Below are 22,365 nucleotides of genomic sequence, written 5' to 3' on the forward strand. Positions count from 1 at the left end.
ACGTCTCAAATTTTGCGTCTGTCTCAAAAACTATATTGTTGAACATTTCACCGGGAACTTCTTGAACTGGGTTTTGCTGGTATTTTGTTGTCCCCCGTGTGAGGTGGTTTCTATGAGGTTTAAAGTGCTGAGATCAAAGTCTGTCAGTACCAGCATCCTCCAGGAACTGACGTAAGAGATTTCAGTCTCTGCTGCTCTGAAAAACACTTATAGTTTATCAAATTTGCTTTTGTGGAAAAAAAAAATATAAAACTAGATTTGTAGACATCAAATCATTTCAGTCTTAATTTAACATCGGGCCAGTTCGCAAAATCAGACGTCACAGAATCAAGCACAAGCAACACGACCAACTCGTCAGTTATGCCAATATTAACTTTAATCTTTGACAACACATTTCATAAATAACAATTCATTATTGCTTTCTCTAATCTGTATTTAAATGATAATGGAGGCTTGGTCATTTGGGGGTAACATAGTGCTTGCAGGACAGTGCAGGAGACAGCATTTTCATAATTCTTCAACTGTTAAATTAAACGCGACATTAACATAATACCCAGCGGTTTTTGAGAATCTGCGCTCGCTTTGTTGCCTCAGTTTCTGCAAAGACAATCGACCAGTTTAGAAACAAAGGAGCATGACTACGATCCACATAATCAGTAAAGTATGCCCATAGTAGAATCTATTGTTTGACACTGACACAAACGAGATGCCTTTATACAGAAAATATGCCACAATTTCATTACACCAGAACAACATATGGGCACAGTTCTATCAAAAAATCTTTATGAAGCCAAATATTTACAGTGAGAGAGGGGACAGAGAGAGATGGAAAATCTTTCTGACAAAGTGACAAAGACTATTTAAGCTGACACAACTGGGACACCGATTTGGTTTCAGTGTTTCACCCACCAAGGATTTCATCAGCACGACTTAGCGCGGAACGTGACCCCAAACTGAATGTAAGAGGAGGAGACAGGCCAGACATTACACTGTATACCAAGAGCATAATAAGATAACATAGTTTTTATAATATACAAATTATAGGGAAAGTTATTTTTTTTCTTGAGTATATTTCCTAAGATATTTCATGAAATACGTAAAGTAAGTAAGGCCTGAGTCCTGATATTTAAGATCACCACACACAGAGACACAAACAAATTTGGCCATGCATGTGCTCAGTTTAAAGTTCAAGTGCAAGCAATACAGCGGTAGGAGGAGAGTTATACTTGTCCTAGGGTCAGGTACGCTAAATGATGTGAAATAACTGACTGTCAATGTGAGATTATGAAGGATTATTTCTGCTCGAGGAAACAGAATTTCACAGTGTAAACACGCACAGGAAACTCAGACTATTTCCTGAAGCAAATACAGCGTATGAGACATTTACAGCAGTGAACAAGGCCATATCACATGTTCCAGCATCCTCATCCAGTCCACTGCCCACTTCATGATGACGTCACATCTGTCAAGTGTCTGATTATTTTCGGTGGTTGATATTCCACAGTGCTCATCCGTCAGGGTCAGAGGTCGACGCCTTTAACCAGCGCCGTCTCCAGTGTGATGGTGAAATCGTTGAGTGTGTGTATGATGCGGGAGAGGGAGTGTACGGCAGCACGGTCCCGCAGCAGAGCACCTTCCTCGTATGTCCGCGCTGTCAGGGAGCACTCCGCCAGCAGGGGGAGCCACTGAGACAGAAGCCGGTCCCTGAGAGGAGGACAAGGTCAGCGGTCAGTAACAGTTTGATTAAGAAGGATAAAGTTCTTTAACATTTCATAATTCAAGGTGAGTGAGCAGATGGCACTATCGCAGAGTACTTCCACTTGAAGCAGTTTGTAAACGAGTTGAATTTATCGATTCAACGGTGAAAAGGAAACACGACTGCCACAACTGGTCATTCCAGTAAATGAGAACAGCACCGACAAGTATCATATTCTGCTTCTAACACAAATGTATGTAGAAATAAGAATTATATGTAGGAATAGGTGCAGTACAGTTTGTCTGACAATGGAGTGGCCATAAGAGATAAATTATTAACACAGTTAACTTATTTTAAAGGCCACAAAGTATAACTTGTGCCTATAAATCAATCATAGTGTGAGAAAAAGTTTTATGTTTTGACAAAATTATTTTTACTCTCTCTGTATAACTACTCCAAGGCTACACATCTAGCAACAGGATCATAAGAATACATGTAGTATTACTGCGTAAGACAGCATTTGACTACATTGGCCTTGGCGGATGTCTGTACTCCTGAGAGTTCTACTGCTACATATGAAGGCTGGCATTTCCCTCCCCATACTGTACCCTGTGGTTATAGGTCAGGGCGACTTCCTCGAGGCATCAGGAAGGAAGCTACATCATCTTTGCCCGAAATAAACTACTGACCAGGACGCTTAAAGCCACAGATTAATATGACATTATTACAAGTAAGTCCCCATTTTGGGTTCAAATTCAAGTATAATTCCTTTGAGAGTGACTCAATTGTTTTTTTCTTATTTTGTTGTATCTTTAGGGGGCGACATGGCTCAGAGGTAGAGTGGCCGTCTAGCAACCGAAGGGTTGCTGGTTCGATCCTCACTTCCCCCGGTGACCATGTTTAAGTATCCTTGAGCAAGGGACTGAACCCCTGATTGCCCCTGATGGCCCTGCGATGGACTGGCTACCCGTCCAGGGGTGAACCCAATGTCAGCTGGGATAGGCTCCAGCCCCGCCGACCCTTAATGGATGAGCGGAATAGAAAATGAATGAATGGCTGGATGTTTAATCTTTATTCTGTGAGAGTTTTTCGCAATAAAACTCAAGTTTCTAAGGACAGCGGGTGTCTTCAGCCCCCTACTGACTCACCTTAGTATCATCTTGTTGTAATTTGTTTATCTCACATACAGTTCCCACTTTGTGATGCTTTTTACATGAAGGATGAGTGTTCTCTGAATTTTCATGTTTTCTTGCTGCAGTGTATTGGACACTCACCTGATTCCCAGGCAGACAAACAACTGGAATTTGCCCTCTTTTCCGATATTTCGTGGCGAGCCATTGATGGAATTGACATAATGACAGAGGGAATCACAAGGTGGACCCTTTGTCAGTGTCAATCCATTCAGGTCACCCATCTGATCAGCCGTCTCCATGGAAACCACTGCCTTCTCTACAGGAAATAAGCAGCAGTACTTATAGTTAGTGAATTATTAAAACACAGAGACACTGGGGATGGAGGGAGTAACACTGATAACATACAAAACACATCAATCATGCTTTGTTGACTGCAATTTGATATATGAACTTAATTTCTTACGCCACTAGATGGCGACAGAATAACGGCTTCCAGTTAGAGATAAAACATTCAATGAATGCTTTTAATGAGCAGAGTGCTTACCCACAAAGTCCCAAACAAACACATTCCTCTGGAAAAGACCTTTGGATTTGAAGCCATGGAGGAGGAACTTCTCCAAAGAAAGCACCAGACCTCCCTCACCACATAACAGGACTGTCAGGTTTCCCCTCTGGGAGGATAGAAACAGTGTTAATGCAGACGCTTTGAACATGAACTGAAAATCCCCTCCTATGTGTGACAGAAGACACCATGATTTAGCAAAATCCTCCAAAGCGCAGAAGAGTTTGTTTATTCATTTGGACTCCTGGAGGAGTCACTGGGAGAGCAAGTAAACAAGCCTGAATAGCATGTTAGTTCTCATGAGTACTGCCTGACCTCCTCTAAAAATATAAAGGGAGTAAACGGCTCGTTACAGAAACATTAAGTGATCCATCAGGAGTCTTCAGAGCTTTGAACTCGCTGCTGAGATGAGAGAGCCTGGTATGTGTGATACACTAAAGATACAGATGAGGCCCAGGATGGAGAAGCTGAGGTAATGAACCATTGTGAAGATAAAAATAAGACACACACAGACACACACACACACACACACACACACACACACACACACACACACACACACACACACACAGTCTCGCTGCAGAGACGCTGCTCCTCTTTGCATGAACCATTATCTCCCTGAGTCCTATAGTGACAGTGAGCCGCTGAGACGTATAAATATCACCCCTAAAGAACCCGAATGTTCCTTTCAGAGACATCACGTCATGTTTAAGACATTTATAATGACTGTGGGATGAAATGAATTTAAGGGAGGAATTAAAAGGGACACACTTGCCATTACAGTCACATACCTCTTGCTCAGGTTTGTGGAAGTGTTTAACAAGGTTATTTGCCGCCTCCCTCATGTCCTCGTGCACTTCAGAAGACATCACTCCTGACAAGACATGAGTCAAGACACAGAATTACATGAAAGGAAGAGAGCAAATGGAAAGGTGATACAGGGGCACAATCTGTCACTGTTGTAAAGCTCACCAACAAGTAGGTCAGCTATTGTGCAAAAGAATGCGCTCTTTGTCAGTACATACTACTTCGGTTGCCAAGAGATCCCAGGACAGCCCGCACACTCTGAGACGGAGAAGCCAGCTCCGGAGGCGTCCCTGTCCACCTTCCAACATCCTCCTCTCCGCCGGGTGACACCAGCTGACCAATCAGGACTCGTTCCAAGCTGCCATCCCCCACGCCTTTGCCAAGCCACCTGCCACACGGGAACCTGTCAGGATAGAGGACAGTTAGATCACTCATGATTTATACCGAATGTGTCTGACATTCTCTGTTAACAAACCTGTTCTCTGTTAGAGCTGCAGATCCCATTTTGGATTTTGCCCAATAAACTGACAATAATCTCACAAAATACGGTGAGATTATTGGGCAAAATCCAAAATATTGTTCAGATTATTTTGGGTTTTTTCCCAATAATCTAATAACATTTTGGCTGGCGCTCGGTGGCTTTTCAGAAGCACTGAAACACAATACGTCCACTAAATCACTGAGCCTCAGAAAGTCTGAATTCTTGCTTGTGTTGTACGTCGCTTTGGACAAAAGCGTCTGCTAAATGAAATTGTAGAATTGTAGAATTGTAGAAATACACATTCAGTTAACATTGGCAATATAATCATGTTTTGTCTGGTTTTGTCCAGGCTTTTTGTTTTTGCAAATGTTCTACATTTTTTTTGATAAAAAAAAAAATCTAGGCCAGATAGAAAGAAGATAGATGGAAGATAGACAGAAAGATAAATAGAAATTATTTATCATCAAGATAATTTGATGGGAAAAAGTATAAATATTATTTCCCCCCATCTAAATACCTTAATTGCCTTGAAAAAGAAACAAGAAGACCAAATAAATTAGCAAGAATCTGACACTTATCCACTAAATTCCCATCATTTCATACTGAATGTACCTTGAAGACCTCTAAAGACCTCTGGGATCCCCTGACCCCGTGTTGAGAGCCCCTGGCCATCTGTTCTAATTAGCTAGTGTTGCGAGTGTGCATATCCTTAAAGAACCTGACCCAAAAAAAGGACAGTCTTTCCAGCATGTTTTTCACTGCAAATGGACAAATGAATATGACTCATCGGAAGACTTATTTTCTATTAACTGGCCCGCAGTTGGTTTCAGTTTATGGCAACATGGTGCCAAGGATCATATGCAATCCATTACAGTCAATATGAAGTCATTCTGTTGTTGTGTAACTGAGCTGTGACAAAGCACCTTCAAGGGGAAAGTTCAAGGCTCCAGTGAGAGTTCATCCGTGAGACCAGGATCAGAGGATGAATCTTACTTGTAGGTGTGTCCGGTGATCTCATTATACACCATCACACAGTCGATCAGACACTTGGCCAGCAGGCCAGAGTTCTCCTGTCCCAGCTGCAGGGTGCTCAGACGGCCAAGGTTCTTGCACTGACAAAAAAAGATAGATGCAGTTGTTAAAAGTGGAGCGTGTTTCTGCGAGGATTGATGTTTGTTTTTAGTCATGCAGGCAATCAGGAAATGGCAGCCAGTGCCACAGTTAAGGCCAGAAAACGAGATATCATCAACTACTGGATGGATCGCCACGACATTTTGTGTCCTCCGCCTTTTTTTCTTGTGACATAATCAAAGTGATATTTATAGTTTTGAGTGAAATGTTACAACTATTGTATGGATCTATACGTAATCTGAAATCCCAGTCAAAGCTCCGCCAGCAGAACTGGTCACTTAGCTTTCTGAACTTTATCAGAAAAATGATTTAGCTGTTTCTACTTCACCATATTTGCTCAACACTGTGTTTTATTCCTTAAAGGGATACTTCACCCAAAAAAGCCTGTTTTATATTTTCTATTTGTTTCAAAATACACCCACGAAGACATTTCCTTCTTCCTGCATTACTTTTTTATGACTTCAGAAGTGAGAGAGTCAGCCAAGCGTATAAAGCTTGACGCTGATGGTGACTGACAGCTAACTACAGCAAAACTGCCCAAAACATTTGTTTACAAACCCTCAAGCACATCATCCGGTATAATCCACATCCCCTTTATCCATCTGTATGCTCAGCAAACCACAAAAAAAAACTTTCATTTGATGCAAAAACTACTATAACACTTCGGGTTTGATGCTGCTGTGAACGAGCATGGAGGATCACAACTGGCTGGTGCATTCATTTAAACCAACGTGATCACATTTCTTCACGACAGGGCAGAGAGTTTGATAGAACGAGAGTTTGTACACAGACATTTTTGAAAAGCTACTTGCAATTTTTTTTTTTTACTTAAAGAGATCCAACTTTACGCCTCTGAAGGAAGGAAGTATTTTTGGGATGAAAACTTCAATTTCACGTGAGGAATTTTGTGACACGGAAACTTTAATTTCACTCAAGTTCTGTTGCCGTTAACTGAGCTGAGTTATTGTAACGGTGTTACATTAGCAGTAAGCTAACAGCATTGCAGTTCCCAAATACAGTCATGAGTGTATTATGGGAATTTAGATACAAAAATGCCATGCAACACAGCTGCTAGCAGGGCAAGAGACTCTTGTTGAAATGCATGCTGACTATGTACACTGACCTGAAAAAAGATCTCTTGTGTATTCTTCGGGATCTGTCTCACTCCTGAATCACCCATTTCTCCGGACACACACACCCAGGGGTTCACTGTTGCCATAGCAATGCTGAGCTTCTTCATGGGTATTATAACAATGCGGTATGGAATACCTGGGGAGACACAAGTTTACACACTTTTAACCACCTTTTCCCACAGCATTGAGGAGATGAAGGATTTTTTTCAATGTACTGTTACACACAGTGACTTTAATAATAATTCAGGCAAAGACAGAGGAAATTTTCTCAGCATTTGGAAGTTATTAACTCACTGATGGAGGCGAAAGCGCGTGTGAAGCAGAGGTAGTCCACAGTGTTGAGAGACAGCAGGTGGTATAAAAACTGCTCCCTCTCCTCCTCACAGAGTAGGAATGCATGGGGTTTATACAGCTGCCTGTTATGACAGGAAAACACAAAATAAAACACAATATATTCTTTTTACACTGACTTGACTAGAGAGTAATCATGAATGACATCTGACCTGAGCAGCTCCTGGTTTGTAAGCAGCTCTTTAAGGTGTTGTGACAGCATCTTCTTCTCCAGGGCCAAGTTGATCCAGGCCCGGGCCTGTCCCACCTCTGACAGACCCTCACTCATGGTCTGAATAAACCTGAAACAAGGACAGTACATTATCTGACACAAGATGACAGCTAGAATGCTGGTTTTCTGCTCATACCAGTGAATCTGTGGTCATACTTCACCCAAAAAGCGTATTTTGACTTTCAAGTACTCAAAAATTGGTGTCTTGAGCCAATATAGATGTGTTTTTCCCCTCTGCCTCACCTCTTTGTGACTCCAGAATGTAGAAAGGTCTGGCCACATATACTTAGCTTAAAGCTAAGGGTGATAACTAACAACAACTACAGCAACAACCCAACAGTAAAACTATCCAAAAACTTCCATCCATCGTCATCTTCCGCTTATTATTCCTTACTAGTAAGGGTCGCGGGGGGGCTGGGGCCTATCCCAGCATCTACGGGCGAGAGGCGGGGTTCACCCTGGACAGGTCACCAATCCATCACAGGGCCAACATACAGAGACGAACAACCATTCACACTCACATTCACACCTATGGTCAATTTAGAGTATCAATCAGCCTCGTCCCCAATTGCATGTCTTTGGACTGTGGGAGGAAGCTGGAGTACCAGGAGAGAACCCACGCAAGCACAGGGAGAACATGCAACCTCCACACAGAAAGATCCCGCACCCGAGCCAGGACTTGAACCCAGAACCTTCTTGCTGTGAAGCCACAGTGCTCACCACTGCACCACCGTGCAGCCTATCCAAAAACATCTGTTTTCAAAGTCTCAAGTGCATCGTCTGGTGAAATCCATGTCTCATTTATCCAACTGTATGCTCAATAATCCACAAACACTTTGATTTAGGCTTAAAACAAACCATAATCCTTTAAATGACTGTTGTTAGTCATCAGTCACCATTAGCTTCAAGATAACTACAGGTGGCTATCTCATTCTGCATTCTGGAGTCTCAAAGAAGTGATACAGGAGAAAAAAAAGTCTTTGTGAGGCAAAATGTAAGGCAAAATACACTGCTGGGGTGAACTTCCACTTTAAGGGCTTTTCTCCTACTACACACCAGCCTTCCCACCATCATAGTATATTTTCTCCCATTACCTCAAATCCTGCATTAAGGATCCTCTCAGGAGGAGTCCGCCGTCATCAGACATTCTCTGTTCTGATCCACTGGAACCTAAACATACAGCACATTTAACAGCAGCCATTGGAAAATTGTTGCATCAGCGATTTGAATATAAAACAAAGCAGGAGGGTCGTGGTCGGACCTGGAGATTGAGGAGGTGCGTCCGTCTTCGGTTGGGCCGCCACATAGTGAAGCAAATGGGACCAGAGAGCAGACTTTCCCTATGCAACAAACACACCTATCAATGCTGCTCCCACAATAACCTCTGTGTGCTCGTGTAAACAAATTCACATCATGCACTTGAAAGACACACAGCTGCAGAAATTTTTGTAGGTCATCTGAACATGATGTTGAATTATAATGTGTGTGTGTGTGTGTGTGTGTGTGTGTGTGTGTGTGTGTGTGTGTCTGACCTGTTTCAGATGCAGACCGTGGCCCCAGGTTCTCTCCAATAGGTCACACAGACCATAGATGAGTGTGTTCTCCTGCAGGCCTGTGATGTTGGCTTCTCCCTGACCCAGTTCCACGCTCTCCTTCCCCATTCGCTCCATCAACATCCGTTTGGTCTGCAAAGTCAAGGATCATTTTATGGCATTAACCTTGAACGATGACTAAAGAAAAACAATGCCGCCATTACCACACGAGGACGAGAACCCTCACCTTCAGACGACACTCGCCCAGCAGTCCGTCAACAAATTCTCGGTGAGTCTGACTGACAGCTTGAGGTGAAGGGTCAAGTAACTTGCCGTGACGGAGGTACTTCCTCGTAAATGAGTGCTTCTGTTGAAAAAAACTAAAAGTCATCACCTGGACAAGGTGAGAGTCTTTGTGTGTACATCTGTGTTTGTGAACACGTAAGGACCTGTCTCTGTTCGTCGTCCACTCCTATGTGTTCAGCGGCTGTTGATCTCTTGGGGTCGGTGCGGCGTGATGCTGTTACACGACTAGACCACCTGTTAAGATAAATGAAATTAAAAATGTTTGGTTTCAAACATGTTTGACACCAACAACTTAATCTGTTAAGTTAACTCTGCCAAAGAGGTCATGTTTACTTGTTTGTTAGCTAGCTGGATAGATCAAAAACTAAGGGACTGATTTTGCTTAACTCTGATGTAATGATTGGTAAAATTACAAAGAACAAGTCATGAAGTTATGGAAGGAATTCTGATAGAATGCAGATACTGGTAGGTAGGTAGGTAGGTGTTAGTGCTCTGGAGTTGGCGACACAATATCTCTTTTTACTTGCAACACGGGCGGGTCAAATTAGTCAAATTAATCAAAGCGTCACATTGTGGTAACAGAAATTCAGCCTGATGTAACACCATCACTTTACATGACTATGACAGTAAGTTGTCTTTGTGTGTTGTATGTCGGCACAACATATAAAGGGTGTTTCCTCTAGTGCCACCTAATGGATGCAGGAAGTGATATTTGCACCACAGTCTATAAGTCTGCTCCTTCTGCAAAATCCAAATATGATCAGGTTTCACCTCCCTCTTGCTCTACAGAAAAGCTACACAGCGTGACATGTGTGTGTGTGTGTGTGTGTGTGTGGGGGGGGGGGGGCTGCTTGTCGCTGTTTGCAGCTTTAATTAGGACCCAATGATGGAATGCTATTGACTGACAGTCTGCCTTGGTGAAGAAGTGCAGTGGCACCCCCCAGCCTGGGGTACAAGAACAGCGTTTTGGAAATCACATCGTAATGTAACTTCAGCTCACTTGTTGGTGTTTTGTCCCTGGACGAGCACATCAGCCTGCAGCTTGGGGAAATAGCCCGGCTGGTGACGACCCTGGCCGATCTTCATGTCCAGCAGGTGGGGGTGTATGGCCGTGTGGTCGGCCTTTAACAGCCTGCGCTCGATGGCCTGAGCTGCACAGGCACACAGAGCATAATATGTACATTAACAGGGAGGATGCGTGACATGTTTCATGTAATTTTTGGGGGAAAGTAATTGAGCAATTTGTGTATCACAGAATAGAAATTGTGATGGAAATGAGTCTAAATGGTTAACAGTGATACAGACACGTGAGATGGCAACAGTCTGCAGAGATGCTGGCAGGACTTCAAAGCACAAGTAGGACACAAAACACAGCTCATCCCCCACTGCATCCTTTAGTTCACCCCTCTCGAGCTCTCTATTCAGGCCATCATTTCCCTCTCACATAAGATTAAATCCCACTTTGCCTTTTAATGGATTAGATTATTTGCTTTCTATTTTGTTTGAGAAATTTATCGGCTCGTTTCTGCACAGTTCACCCCTTGAGAAGAGTTTTATATTTTGACAGAAGAGGAAGGAAAGACAAAATGGTGGTTTCAGAAAGGCGAAGCAACATCATCAACATATAAACCCAAACAGATGGCCACAGATCTGCCGATTCCCTCCGGCCCCCACTTCAATCACATTATACAGCTCAATTTGACGATGGCGCCTTGAATGTATTGTCTCAAATCTGCGTATACAAATAATTGTTAATACTGAGAAGAAACATCCTGCTGTTGCTCTTGGTTTGCTGGAAGTTGTCATTAAAATGTACAGCTTCTTAATGTAATTGAAAGCAATAATTACAGAAATCCTCATATATCAAACGGTTTCACACTTATGTGTAGTCGTATTTGGAAATGGGCAGAAATCAAGACAAGAAACTTGTATTCTATAACATGCAACAGTAACATGCATGATGAAGTCGGATACTTTAGTCAGTGCTTGTTTTCAGGGTTGATTGATTTGGATCACAAGCTAAATATGTTTATTTTAATAGTAATAGTGTACTTAAATTACTAATATTGCAATTATGATATAATTTACGACAGTGGAAAACGTATAATTCTTGTGTCACTATTCACATTTTAATTGAAAAACATATTGAAAGGAAAACGGTATAATTTGTGCCAGGATTCCTACCAAAGAAAGATGTTTTCTTAGGTTTGTTCCCTGTGATTTGTTGGCTTGGATTTCTCCTTGAGCATTTTTGCAACAAATTTGGATCAATTGTTCCACCCTACTTGGTTTCTTTCTGAATGCTTTCAAGATACCTGACTCAAAGAGCATGGTGCATTTCTTGTAGCGGACATTGAGGACATCTTCCTCGTCTGTTTCATACAGTCGCTCCCTTTCCAGTCGGCTGTCAAACAGTTGCTGCAGGGGCTCTCTGTCCGCCCAGCGAGATATAACCTTCCCGTCAACAAAAGATGAAAACATGGAGGTCTCCAGGAAGCGGGACAAGAAGTGCAGGTGGGTGGCAGGCTGAGCTGAGAGGAAGGACCCCTGAAATGTTCAAAAGAAGTTAACAACAGTGACGCAAGATGAAAATAAGATCTATATTATAGTAGTTTGACTATACTATCTCAACATAGTGGATTGTAATATTTGACTGCGTAAATTAACATGCTGCATTGCTAATGATTGGTGCACCTGACACCCTGCAGCCACTCAGGAGCTGCATGTCTCTGCTACCTGCCTCCATCCACAGTATTTGTGTGAAGGTCTATTTCTGTCAGAGCTTTGTGATAACCTCATGACAGATTGATGTCAGAAGTGGAGTCATTTGGTTGTTATATTTATTTTGCTTGCCAATTGTTGTTTATTTTTATATTTGTGGACATTAGGAAAGAGATTTTTGTTTGCATGAGATGGTGTATTTTAATTCTGGCTAATGACAGTTTTAGGACTGGAAGTGTGTGTGTGTTTCTCTGCTCTTGACCATGGATTCTTCCTCCTATGCAATTGTCTACATGAGGTTTAAGGTGCACGTTTGCCTTAAGGGTCAAAATATCTGTTCAGATTTTGTAAAGTAAGCTTTGTGGAAGCTCAGAAGGTGGGAGCCAATTCATTCTGTGTTTTTGTCTTGACAGAGAACTCTGTTTTTCCGGGTAGGACTGTGGTTTTGTTTCTAGTTATTATTTTTTACTTTGTTCATCTGATCTGATAAAAAATTGGGTTTTGAAGACTTCCAGTCAGACTGGAGACCAGAACAAATGTAAATCTCCTTGACCAATCCTGGATTAACACAATCTTATCAATCTTACCTTGTCAAAGCTGAACGTTCCCTCTCGGTTGCTCAACCAGGAGTCCAGATCAAGAGCGCTGTGGATTACAAACTCCTCATACCTGCCAAACATGGCAGAAAAACGGCCAGCAAACACCTCCCTCAGCTGAATATTCAGCTTGGCAGCACTCAGCACCTCTTCCTCCTCCTCAAATACATGTCCAAGGATCTTTCCTCCATCTGACATTTTTCCTCCTCCGCATCTCCTTGCCAGAGCCTGCAGCCTCTCCAGTACCGCCAGCTCCTCACCCCTGAGGTTGCCGTTCCTCCTGTCCTCCATCAGATCCTCCAGGACCAGGCTGCTCAGGGGAGGGGTGGTGGTGGTTGGCTTGGTGATCACACCTCCCTGTGAAGGGAGCCCAAAACGCAGCAGGATCTCACTCAGTTCCTGGATTAGCTCGGCCTGGTCTGGAAATGTTGGAAGACCCTCAGGGGCTTCGACACAGTGGTTGTCAATGTCCACAAAACACAAGTTGGCCTGTGCAGAAATAATAAACAAAAAGAAGACACTGAATGCTCGGTAATCTGTAACTGCTGTGATGGTTAAAAAAAACAAACAAACACTTTCCAAGCGGCTTCTCTGTCAGATAATGATAAGTGGTTTAAGCAGTTACAATGAACCCGAGCTCATTCATTCCTATCAGACAGACAAAGTGGATGAGCTTTAACAACGCCGGAGAAAGAGCAGAAACATCCAATTAAGATCTCAGATCAAGATTTATATTTCCTTAATGGATTCTTGCTATTTCACTGTGATAAGCCCTCAAAGGGTATTAACACGTGAAGGATGAGAGCAACTGTTATCACCGCAATTGTTTTGGAAACTGGCAAGCAAACTAAACAGAGCAAAATGTGTGCGTATGAAACTGCTGAGCGAACTGTCAGTGCAGCACCGCTCCGTCAGCAATGACTCGACCTTCAGCAGTGACCTCACTCGAGCAGTCGGTTTAAAGCCTCAGGGGAACCTGGAAGATCCACTGTTAGGTGGACAGGAACAGACATCCTCTAACTCATGCAGCCTACTCAGCTTCAGCCTCCCAGTTTCTCCACGTCCTTCATAACATTTGCTTATTTCCTCCAACAAAGAAATTTAGACCAAGAGAGGAGCCAAAGTAGTAAATGTAGCAATCTCTCTTGCACTATTATAAGCTCATGCTCTACTTCCCACTCAGGGTTTTCTTGCATTAGTGGTTTTCACACAAAAACTGTATTTTGGCTTTCAAGTACTCGGAAAGTAGGTGTCTTGAGCTCTTGAAGGTGTCTTTGCCCTCCTACATCACTTCTTTGTGACTCCTGAATGCACAAAGGGCAACCCATGTATATTTAGCTAGAGCTAATATAGACTGACAGCTATGAACAGCTACAGCAACAAAACAACAGGAAACCTGCCCAAATATGTCATTTTACAAACTCTCCAGTGTGTTGTCTGGTATAATCCAGGTTTTCTTAATCTAGCTGAACCCTTCTGGGGCACCTTCAACTGAACCAACTCATTCCACTTCATGGTAACACAGAACTAAAAGGGCTATAGTTAGCTTATCCATCCATCCATTTTCAATACCACTTATTCATTCAGGGTTTTGTGTGTGTGTGTGTGTGTGTGTGTGTGTGTGTGTGTGTGTGTGTGTGTGTGTGTGTGTGTGTGTGTGTGTGAGGGGGTGGGGGGGCAGAGGCCTATCCCAGCTGACATTGGGTGAGAGGTGGGGTTCACCCTGGACAGGTCGCCAGTCTGTCGCAGGGCCATCAGGAGGAATTCGGGGTTTAGGGGTGAGCTGATTTGATTTAGAAGATGTGGATTATACGAAACAATGTACTTGACAGTTTGTAGATGGACGTGTTTTTTTGGTTTGTTTTTGCAGTAGCTGTTGTTAGCTGTCAGTCACCATTTGCTTCAAACTAATTAAACATGGCTGCCCATCTCTGCGTTCCTGAATCACAAGGAAGTGATGCAGAAGAGGGGAAAAAAAAAACATCTTCAACAGCTCTCGGCACCTATTTGTGATATACACCCGAGTCTGAATTTTGCATCAAGTGCTGCTTTAAGGGAGACCACTTAAACCCCCAATCCAACCCGTGCTGCTGTTCAGTCAAATTCTAAACAATCACACATGTATGACTAAAATATTTCATCATATTGTACACATATATGTGGTGTTCCCTAATTCGCATAAATTATTCATCCAGTCCTATTATTCTGGATCTCTCATAGTCTGCTCTTTTGTATTCCTTCCCCTGAGGTGTCTTTCTATTGCTTTCTTTCTAGGGTAGAGGGACTTCAAAGAGACTTCAGAGAAACACCCGCGCTGCATTAGTTGATCGTGCATATATGACAGGATTTTATAAGGGGAGGGATGCACACAGCACTCACACAAGATCAGCAAATAGCTAAAAGAATGTTTCGGTTCAAGATGAAGGATACATTTGCAACACTCGAGCATCTTGTTAGGTGTCTTACCTCATGCGGTAAGTGGAGGGAGGACCGCTGAGCTCCGTCCCTGCGCTGAATGCCCATCAGAAATGGCACGGGAGCATCCAGGAGGTGATGCGATGGGGCAGAGATGATGGGCAGATAGATATGCTGCCACTGGAACGGGAATAGCAAGGTGGTAATGCCCTCGGCCACTGTCATCAAACGCTGGTAGTCTGAGGAAGAGGGCGAGGCAGTGTTGAAGATGATAGCTATGCTTCCATTCAGGGTTTTCCTTTAATATGACACCCATTTATTATAAATAATATTAAGAGCATTTACCTTGAGAGGAGAGTAGGACCTGTGTCTCCAGGAGTGCACAGGTAATTAGCTGAACCATATTGTCCACCCCGAGCAAGGAGAAGGCTTCCCCAAGAGGGTACTCCCCGAGCGGGAGCTCCCCTGGTCCAGGTCGCTGGCATAAGATGGGTCCCTGTACCCCATGAAACCTCAGGGACCTGCCGGGCGGAGGCAAGGGCACTTCATACAGGATATTGTGGATGTAGCTCTCTAGAGGAAGGGGTGGGGCTTTCTGTGATATCACAGCCTGGTGGAGCTGAGACAAGAACTGCTGGGAAGCTTGTAGGAAGGGGAGCGGCGTGAGGAGACAGAGGGCTTTGGACACATACAGAGTGTCATGCGCCGGATCGAAGGAACCTGCACAGCCCAGACAAGTGTTAACGCTGGCCAGAGACTCGGCATCAGACTCATCCAAGCTGCTCGCAAGTGAGTCCATGCTGGAGGTGGAAGGTGAGGAGGCAGATGAAGATGAGGAGGAGGGAGAAGCAGACGAGGAGGAGTGGTGCTCCACATGGTGCATCTGGTAGAGCGTCTGCATGGCCGTGATGATCTGAGCACTGGTCACCTCCTCATAGAACGTGTGGACAAAGCCATAGGAACGCGTGCCATCGTCGAAGCCAATCGTAAAAGAGTGGAACTGAGGATCGAGTCTGTCTGCCTGCGTGCGGAAGGACAAACCCCTCGGCATACAGAGCTGAGGACAGGCGGGAAAGAAGGTTTAGAACGTATCAGTCACTGAAATAAAATGGAACTTCATTACTTCAAGACACAGAAAACTTTTCTGGAGCTGCCCTAAAATGAACGCCTATCTGGGACAAACATATAATAGGAAATGAGATGTGTTGGTCCAAGCCTGTCGCTTAAGTAGAGTAACATTACAGAGGACACAGATAACGAGACAGAAATGACTAAGAATCAGCGTCAGAGTCAAGCAGGATTTAGGTATTCGTTGTCATGATAGCCATAAGAGGAAAAGAAGGAAGTAGGAGGCAAAAAAAAAACAAGTAGCGCAAGGAAAAGCGACTAGAAATTAGTTGAACAGAACATTTGTGACACATGGTGACCTTCACTAGCTAGATGTTGCTGCAACGTATTTTAGACCTGAATCGATCTTCTGCAAGAAAAACAAATGTTTTAACGTGCAGGGGTAACTTACTGCATAATGCAGAAAATCTAATTGACAGTTTTTGATTCATCAAATATCAGTTATTTTCTTTGGCTTTTTCTTAAATGTAATTGTTTCCAGATCTTAAAACTCAATAAAACGAAAGTAAATTTCAATTCCAACCAGAAATGCATGATATTGGATTTTTTCTAAACATCCGATATTTTTACAGCTGATTTGTCTGATAAAAGTAATATTTACCAGTGTCAATATTATCTGTAGAAATGTCTTTTTGTAGGATATTTGTATTTTGTATGTACTGAAAAACACATGAACATTTTAAATTAGACAAAGTAACATTTTTATCTATTATCAAACATTTTGTCAATCCATCCATTAAACAGAGGAGATGAGGTGGGATGAGCTACTGCGACAAAACTGTCTGGATGTAAATATCAACTCAACCATTATTCTTTTTAAAAAAAAAGACAAATATCTGGGACACCACAGTGGTGCAGTGGTTAGATGTGGCTGTGAGTGTGAGTGGTTATCTGTCTCTATGTGTTGGCCCTGTGATGGACTGGTGACCTGTCCAGGGTGAACCCCTCCTCTCGCCTGAAGGCTGCTGGGATAGGCTCCAGCCCCCCCATGACCCTTAACAGGATAAGCGGTAGAAAATGGATGGATGGATGGACAAATATCTGCTGATGCTGGTGATGTGCCGATATTATTGTGCATCCCTTCAGCAAATTTGAAAAAAATCTTAGATTTTACTGCCACCCTAAACAGGTGATCACATATTTGATATGTGGACAAAAAGCAATGCTCCATACAGAAATAAATCAATCTTCTACCAGTATTTCAAGGTCTGCGTTAAACCATCCTGACCTGCTTTTGCAACAAAGAACACATTCTGTCAGAGAGAAATATACAGCTGCTAGCATCAACTGAGCTCTGTACGCATTTGCTCATGCAACACATGATGTAGCCATCATGAGCTCTGGTTGACAAACACGACCCACTTCTGTATCATTTTAACTCCTAGAAAATATCTCACCATGTTGACGGCACTTTTATCGAAGGGGTGCCTCTCTGTGTTTTCAGGGTAGTGCACCAGGACCTTCGACTTAAAGGACCGTCGAATGGGGCTCTGCTCAAAGCTCTCGCCTAACAGAGAAAGAAAACCCAGAGTTAATCACATAATCATATTAGCGCAGAGTGATCTTTGCCCTTCATCACGGATGATGAGGAAAATTCAGAACTAATAAAGCGAAGGACAGGACAGGAGATGTCACAACATGACAGCTATTGAGATTGCTTTGATTTATGATCAAACACGCACCGTGTGACCTCGTCTGGCACTGACACAAAAAAAGTTAATCTGTTGACGACAGCAAGGGCCATTCTGCAGCAAAGACCCTTTTAAAGATTACATAACTCATCTCATTACCATAGAGATAGACTGGGGAAGCTGTGCAACACCCCTCAGCCCCGACACTCTGCGGTAGGAACCATTTACCCTCCAGAAAGCGCACAAGATACAAATGTACTGCTTTTTAGCACATCAAAAGCTCGCTGGCTCGGGAGAAAAGGCGAGAGGTTTCAACTGGACGGCTGCATGCACAAAAATGACCAAATTTGCAACGTGTGCATGAAAACTTTACCACTCACAATGATGCACTGCTGAACTGTCTCACCTCTCAGTCTCTACATCATGTCAGCTTCTGTTACATGAGGAAAAACTGTGCGTATGATTTGATGTGTAATCAAGTGAGAGTAATGAATGAGGGGAGGCCCTTGAACAGTCTCTTCACCATCTTCCCCCCTCTCATTAACCCACCGTGGCTCCTCAGAGTTAACTCACATCACTGCATCCCAAGACTGAAAATAAATGTAAGCAGCAAACTAGCAGTTTCCTCCCTGCAGCCAGCTTTGACGCACTCACTCAACATTCAAGAACATTTCACCTAGCTACGGTATGACGCAAAGCATCCTGAGAGGGGAGACTGCACCGTGGGCGGAGTGGGAAAGGAACACCACTTCACGTTACACTGAGTCAGAGTGGTAGGTGGGAGACCGGCGCTAAAGGATGGCTGTGACGAGCGGGGGAGGAAATACTCTTTGCTAGGGAGACAAATTGTGGCTGAGAGGCAGAATCAAGGACACCTAGTTGCCATGGTAGCCATTTCCGCAGTGGCCTCAAAGATAGCCATCCAGGCAAAAGCTCGTCAGCGGTTATGTCAATCCAAATTTCAGGAGCTGACCCAATTAGAACCCATCTAACAAAGTTCCCACCAAAGGGCTTGTTAATGCAGTCAGTCTGTGTTGGAGGAGCTGCAGAGGGAGGTGGAGGGAGGATTTGTTTTAGTGCTCAAATGAAAGCTTGAACGCCAGTTTTATCTGGGCTGTAATTAGCATGTTTCCTTCTCTTCTCGCACTCACACTCTAGAACTGAGCCGACGAGACGGAGAACTACATCACCAGCAGTGCCACGACTAATCATTATATTCATTAACGCTTAATCTGGAGATTACTTTCTCAAGTCACTGTTTGGTTGGCTTCCTTAAAAAAAAAAAGGAGGACCAACTCCTAGAAGCAAAAGAAAGGAGTTGATGTTTTTGGTGGCGTTGGTCGTTCCTTCAGCAAGATTTATACCAAAACTACAAGGCCAAATTACACCAAACCTGCTGGAAGGGTTTTGGCTGAGGAAGCTCCCATTAAATTTTGTGGCAGATCTGTTTAAATTTTATTTTACTGGAAGAAGACATCAGGGGGGCACAGTATTTGTTAAATGCTAATCTAAGTGGGTCAAAAATAAATTTCAGTGAATATGAGAATAATGATGTCAAAGTCCCTCTAATATCATAAATGATATAACAATTACACTGCAGCACTTTTTAAATCCTTTTTTTAACCTTGTTCGTTTAGGCCTCACGTCATCATACAAGAAACTAAATCCTCCTAATTAAAATGCTACAACAGGATTATCAGTGATTCTGCTAAAAATCTTCATAATGTGAACTGATTTCAGCTCTAGTCCCCTGCACTCTGAGCTACCGTCACTGATTTTGGAGGACGAAGACGAAAGCATTTCTTTTGTCCTTCATCCCTATAACAGGAGCACTTCAGCAGGCACGATTGAGTGGCCTCAGAGGTCGACATCTGTCATATGATTTACCCCCTCCGTCCCGTTCATCGCATCATTACACCAGGAGAGGGGACAGAAATAACAAGGGACTGAGATTACAAAGGACAGCAAATATCAGCTGATATTGACGAGTTGTTCCTTTACGGCTCAGACGGCTCAAATCAAAGAATCACTGCATGTTAAATTTGTCCGTTCACTGAAGGTGAATCATACCACCCAAAAAAAAAATGTTTGCTTTTCATCTCAGTGTGCAGCCAGAGATGTAGTGCAATGCTTAAAATAAAGGGATAAAAATAAGTACCCTAAAAATGAATAAATCAGGCTCTCGAGTGGCACTTGTATTGCAGAGTATAGAATACATTTATGTAGAAATCTCAGCGGCTCTCAGAGGTTTGGTCAGGAGTTCTGGCCCTTCACTGATGTCATTCCCCTGTGACAGTCATCCGGCCTGAACGAGCGCTGAAGCGTCGGCCATTTGGCATTCCAACAGGCAACGTCATGCGAAATTTGATTAGGCTGCACAACACACAGTGGCATCTATTGAGAAGCCAACAAGAGCAGATTGTCTCTCAGTAGGCTTTCGCTAATGACTCACACAAAAGGAGATACTGTACAGCCTCTCTGTCACACACACACACATACACACACGCACACACACACAGGCATAAGAGAATACACATCTCCTGCAGATTAGGGAACCTGCAAAGACACATATATTCACACAGAAACAGAAATCCCTTGAAAGGAGCAGAGCCTGCTGCTGCTGCTGCTGCTGCTGCAGAGGGTGAGAGATGACCGGCTGTTACATAAGCAGATTGGTGGAGCTCACAAATACAAGCCAGCAGAGCTGTCACTCGCAGCAGGGGGCCGGCTATTACAGTCCCTGCTGGTTAGTTACAAGACTGAATAATCTGCCGGACTGTGAGTCAATCCAGACCAACATATGATACGGAGCTCTCCTAAACGTTCTCATCTCATTTAGTGAGATTATTCTAGCGAATCAGAAGAAAAGGCAAGTTTTCCCTGAGGAGCTGCCCTACATGATCATCATTTGTGCTAAAACAGCTCCGGCAGCCCCCAGGGCGTGACTATTGTTTGTGCTCTCAAACCTGGAAGTGACGTTTAAGGTGTTTTCAGCTTTTCTTGCTCACAAAGATGCAGCAGCTGTCAAAGAGGGACTCCTGGTGGGCTCTGACTCAGCGTGGGAGACAACACCACCATCTGACGTCTCCATTTTTAACTTCATAACATCGTGAGCCCTTGACACCTGCTGCATCGCTGCAGCGGTCATCACCGTGGCAACCCCCCGCATCCAACAACAACAACATTCCCTCCTCAGCTCACTTTAACCTGCCTCTCCGCATTTGGCTTTTGTTAGGAAAAGGATGGTTGAGAAGCGAGGCGGCCATTGGGGCCAGCGAAACGATGAGAGACAGAGGGCTAAAAAGGCAAATCAGAGATTATCACTGCTTTTTGAGTCAGAATAATCTGACAGCTCTGGCTCTCTCTCTATCACACAAACACAAGCGCACACACATGCACACACACACACACACATACACACTGACAAAAACATCACAGTGCATCACTTCCAGTTTTAGAAAAGAGTCAACAACAGTGTTGCCCTCTTTCTATTCAGTCTTTACTCCGCAATGTTTTCTCATCCAGGTGTAGCAGCGGATGACTTGCAGAAGCCAGATATGTTGTTCCTGAGCTGTCTTGAGAAATCTGGTCCAAACACACTTACTAGAACAATGATGCAAGCGGCGCCAGGCAGTAATATAAATAGAGGAATTAAGAATTCTTATTCTAAATTCAATTTAAGTCAGTTTGATAGGAAAACTGCTATTTTCTTACATATTGTGTCATATTGTTTTAACACCAGTATTTGATTAAAAAGACCCAAGTCTGACAGTTACTCTAAGAACTATTAATGATATCATGTTTTGGTAAATTAGACCCAGTTCTATTAATTCTACCGGGATACAAACCAATGTGGCGTCCTATCAAAACAAATGACCGGATGTCTCCCACAAACAACGAGCCTGTGTGATCGCGTTAAACATGAACCCTGCTCGCTTGTTTACTAGTCAGGCTTCGCGCACATCTGCGTTGGCCGTGTACCTGATCCATCGTCCGGTTCCAGGCCCGTCTCCGGGTCCACTCCGCACTCAACAAAATAGTGGGCGAAACGGCACGAAGCCGCTCCGGAGGCGGCCGCCACGGTCCCGTTCATCTTCGACGGTTTACGGTATGAGAGGTGTTCACTTGTCCTGGAGGTGCTGGGTGGTCATAGCTCGGTCTTTAACGTGTCTCCTCGTCCTCTCCCGGTCCCTCTGCTGGTTGTTGTTCGCCTGCGCTCGCTGATCCGACTGATGAAAGACCGGATGATAGCGACGGTCATCTGGTTCTTTCACAGGGGGAGGAGGCTGTGTGTAGGCCCGGGAGGAGGACGAGGGGAGGGGAGAGAGAAGGAGAGAGACAAAGACCTCAACATCATCATCTTCATCACCAATGGTGGAACGGCTTCATACGATAGGGTGTTGGCAAAATTCCTCATCTGCTTCCGCATCAAAACAACTATTCATCTATTCAATTAATTTACCGTACAAAGGCCAGGCTACTTTATTTATATTTAAAAGATATTTTTCCCTTTTTCATCTTAACGGACATA

The 22,365-nt window shown here is 43.6% G+C and overlaps 1 protein-coding gene and 1 long non-coding RNA gene across 2 annotated transcripts; one reads left to right on the top strand and one right to left on the bottom strand.

The window, feature by feature from the left end:
* The first annotated feature begins 818 nt into the window (after window positions 1-818).
* LOC147258744 (uncharacterized) lies at window positions 819-2,805 on the top strand. Its single transcript, XR_015117038.1, has 3 exons — window positions 819-1,727; window positions 2,318-2,426; window positions 2,513-2,805. It is a non-coding gene; the product is annotated as an uncharacterized LOC147258744 (long non-coding RNA).
* On the bottom strand, window positions 1,470-22,134 carry LOC147258745 (DENN domain-containing protein 5B-like). The gene is made up of 21 exons (XM_086208744.1): window positions 21,816-22,134; window positions 17,601-17,710; window positions 15,421-16,132; window positions 15,127-15,314; window positions 12,652-13,149; window positions 11,659-11,890; window positions 10,344-10,494; window positions 9,487-9,577; window positions 9,285-9,404; window positions 9,038-9,190; window positions 8,767-8,845; window positions 8,600-8,675; window positions 7,447-7,575; window positions 7,238-7,359; window positions 6,934-7,079; window positions 5,673-5,791; window positions 4,417-4,601; window positions 4,183-4,265; window positions 3,374-3,500; window positions 2,971-3,145; window positions 1,470-1,704 (listed from the first exon to the last, which is right to left on the bottom strand). Exons 1-21 carry the CDS (start codon window positions 21,925-21,927, stop codon window positions 1,521-1,523), a joined length of 3,792 nt encoding a protein of 1,263 aa, XP_086064870.1. The 5' UTR covers window positions 21,928-22,134; the 3' UTR covers window positions 1,470-1,520.
* Between the last annotated feature and the right edge of the window lie 231 nt (window positions 22,135-22,365).

Source organism: Aulostomus chinensis, chromosome 7 (assembly GCF_037954235.1).
Source record: "Aulostomus chinensis isolate RoL2024-O1b breed Wild chromosome 7, RoL_Achi_v1.0, whole genome shotgun sequence".
NCBI classification, from domain to species: Eukaryota; Metazoa; Chordata; class Actinopteri; order Syngnathiformes; family Aulostomidae; genus Aulostomus; species Aulostomus chinensis.

What these genes read in the sequence shown, in the direction of transcription:
- LOC147258745 (XM_086208744.1), bottom strand. Translation starts at nt 21,927, where the DNA reads ATGAACGGGACCGTGGCGGCCGCCTCCGGAGCGGCTTCGTGCCGTTTC. An exon ending in GGTCCTACTCTCCTCTCAAG is followed by an intron (nt 15,315 to 15,420) that starts GTAAATGCTCTT and finishes CCTCTTCCTCAG; the next exon opens with ACTACCAGCGTTTGATGACA. An exon ending in TGGACGACGAACAGAGACAG is followed by an intron (nt 9,405 to 9,486) that starts GTCCTTACGTGT and finishes TTTTTTCAACAG; the next exon opens with AAGCACTCATTTACGAGGAA.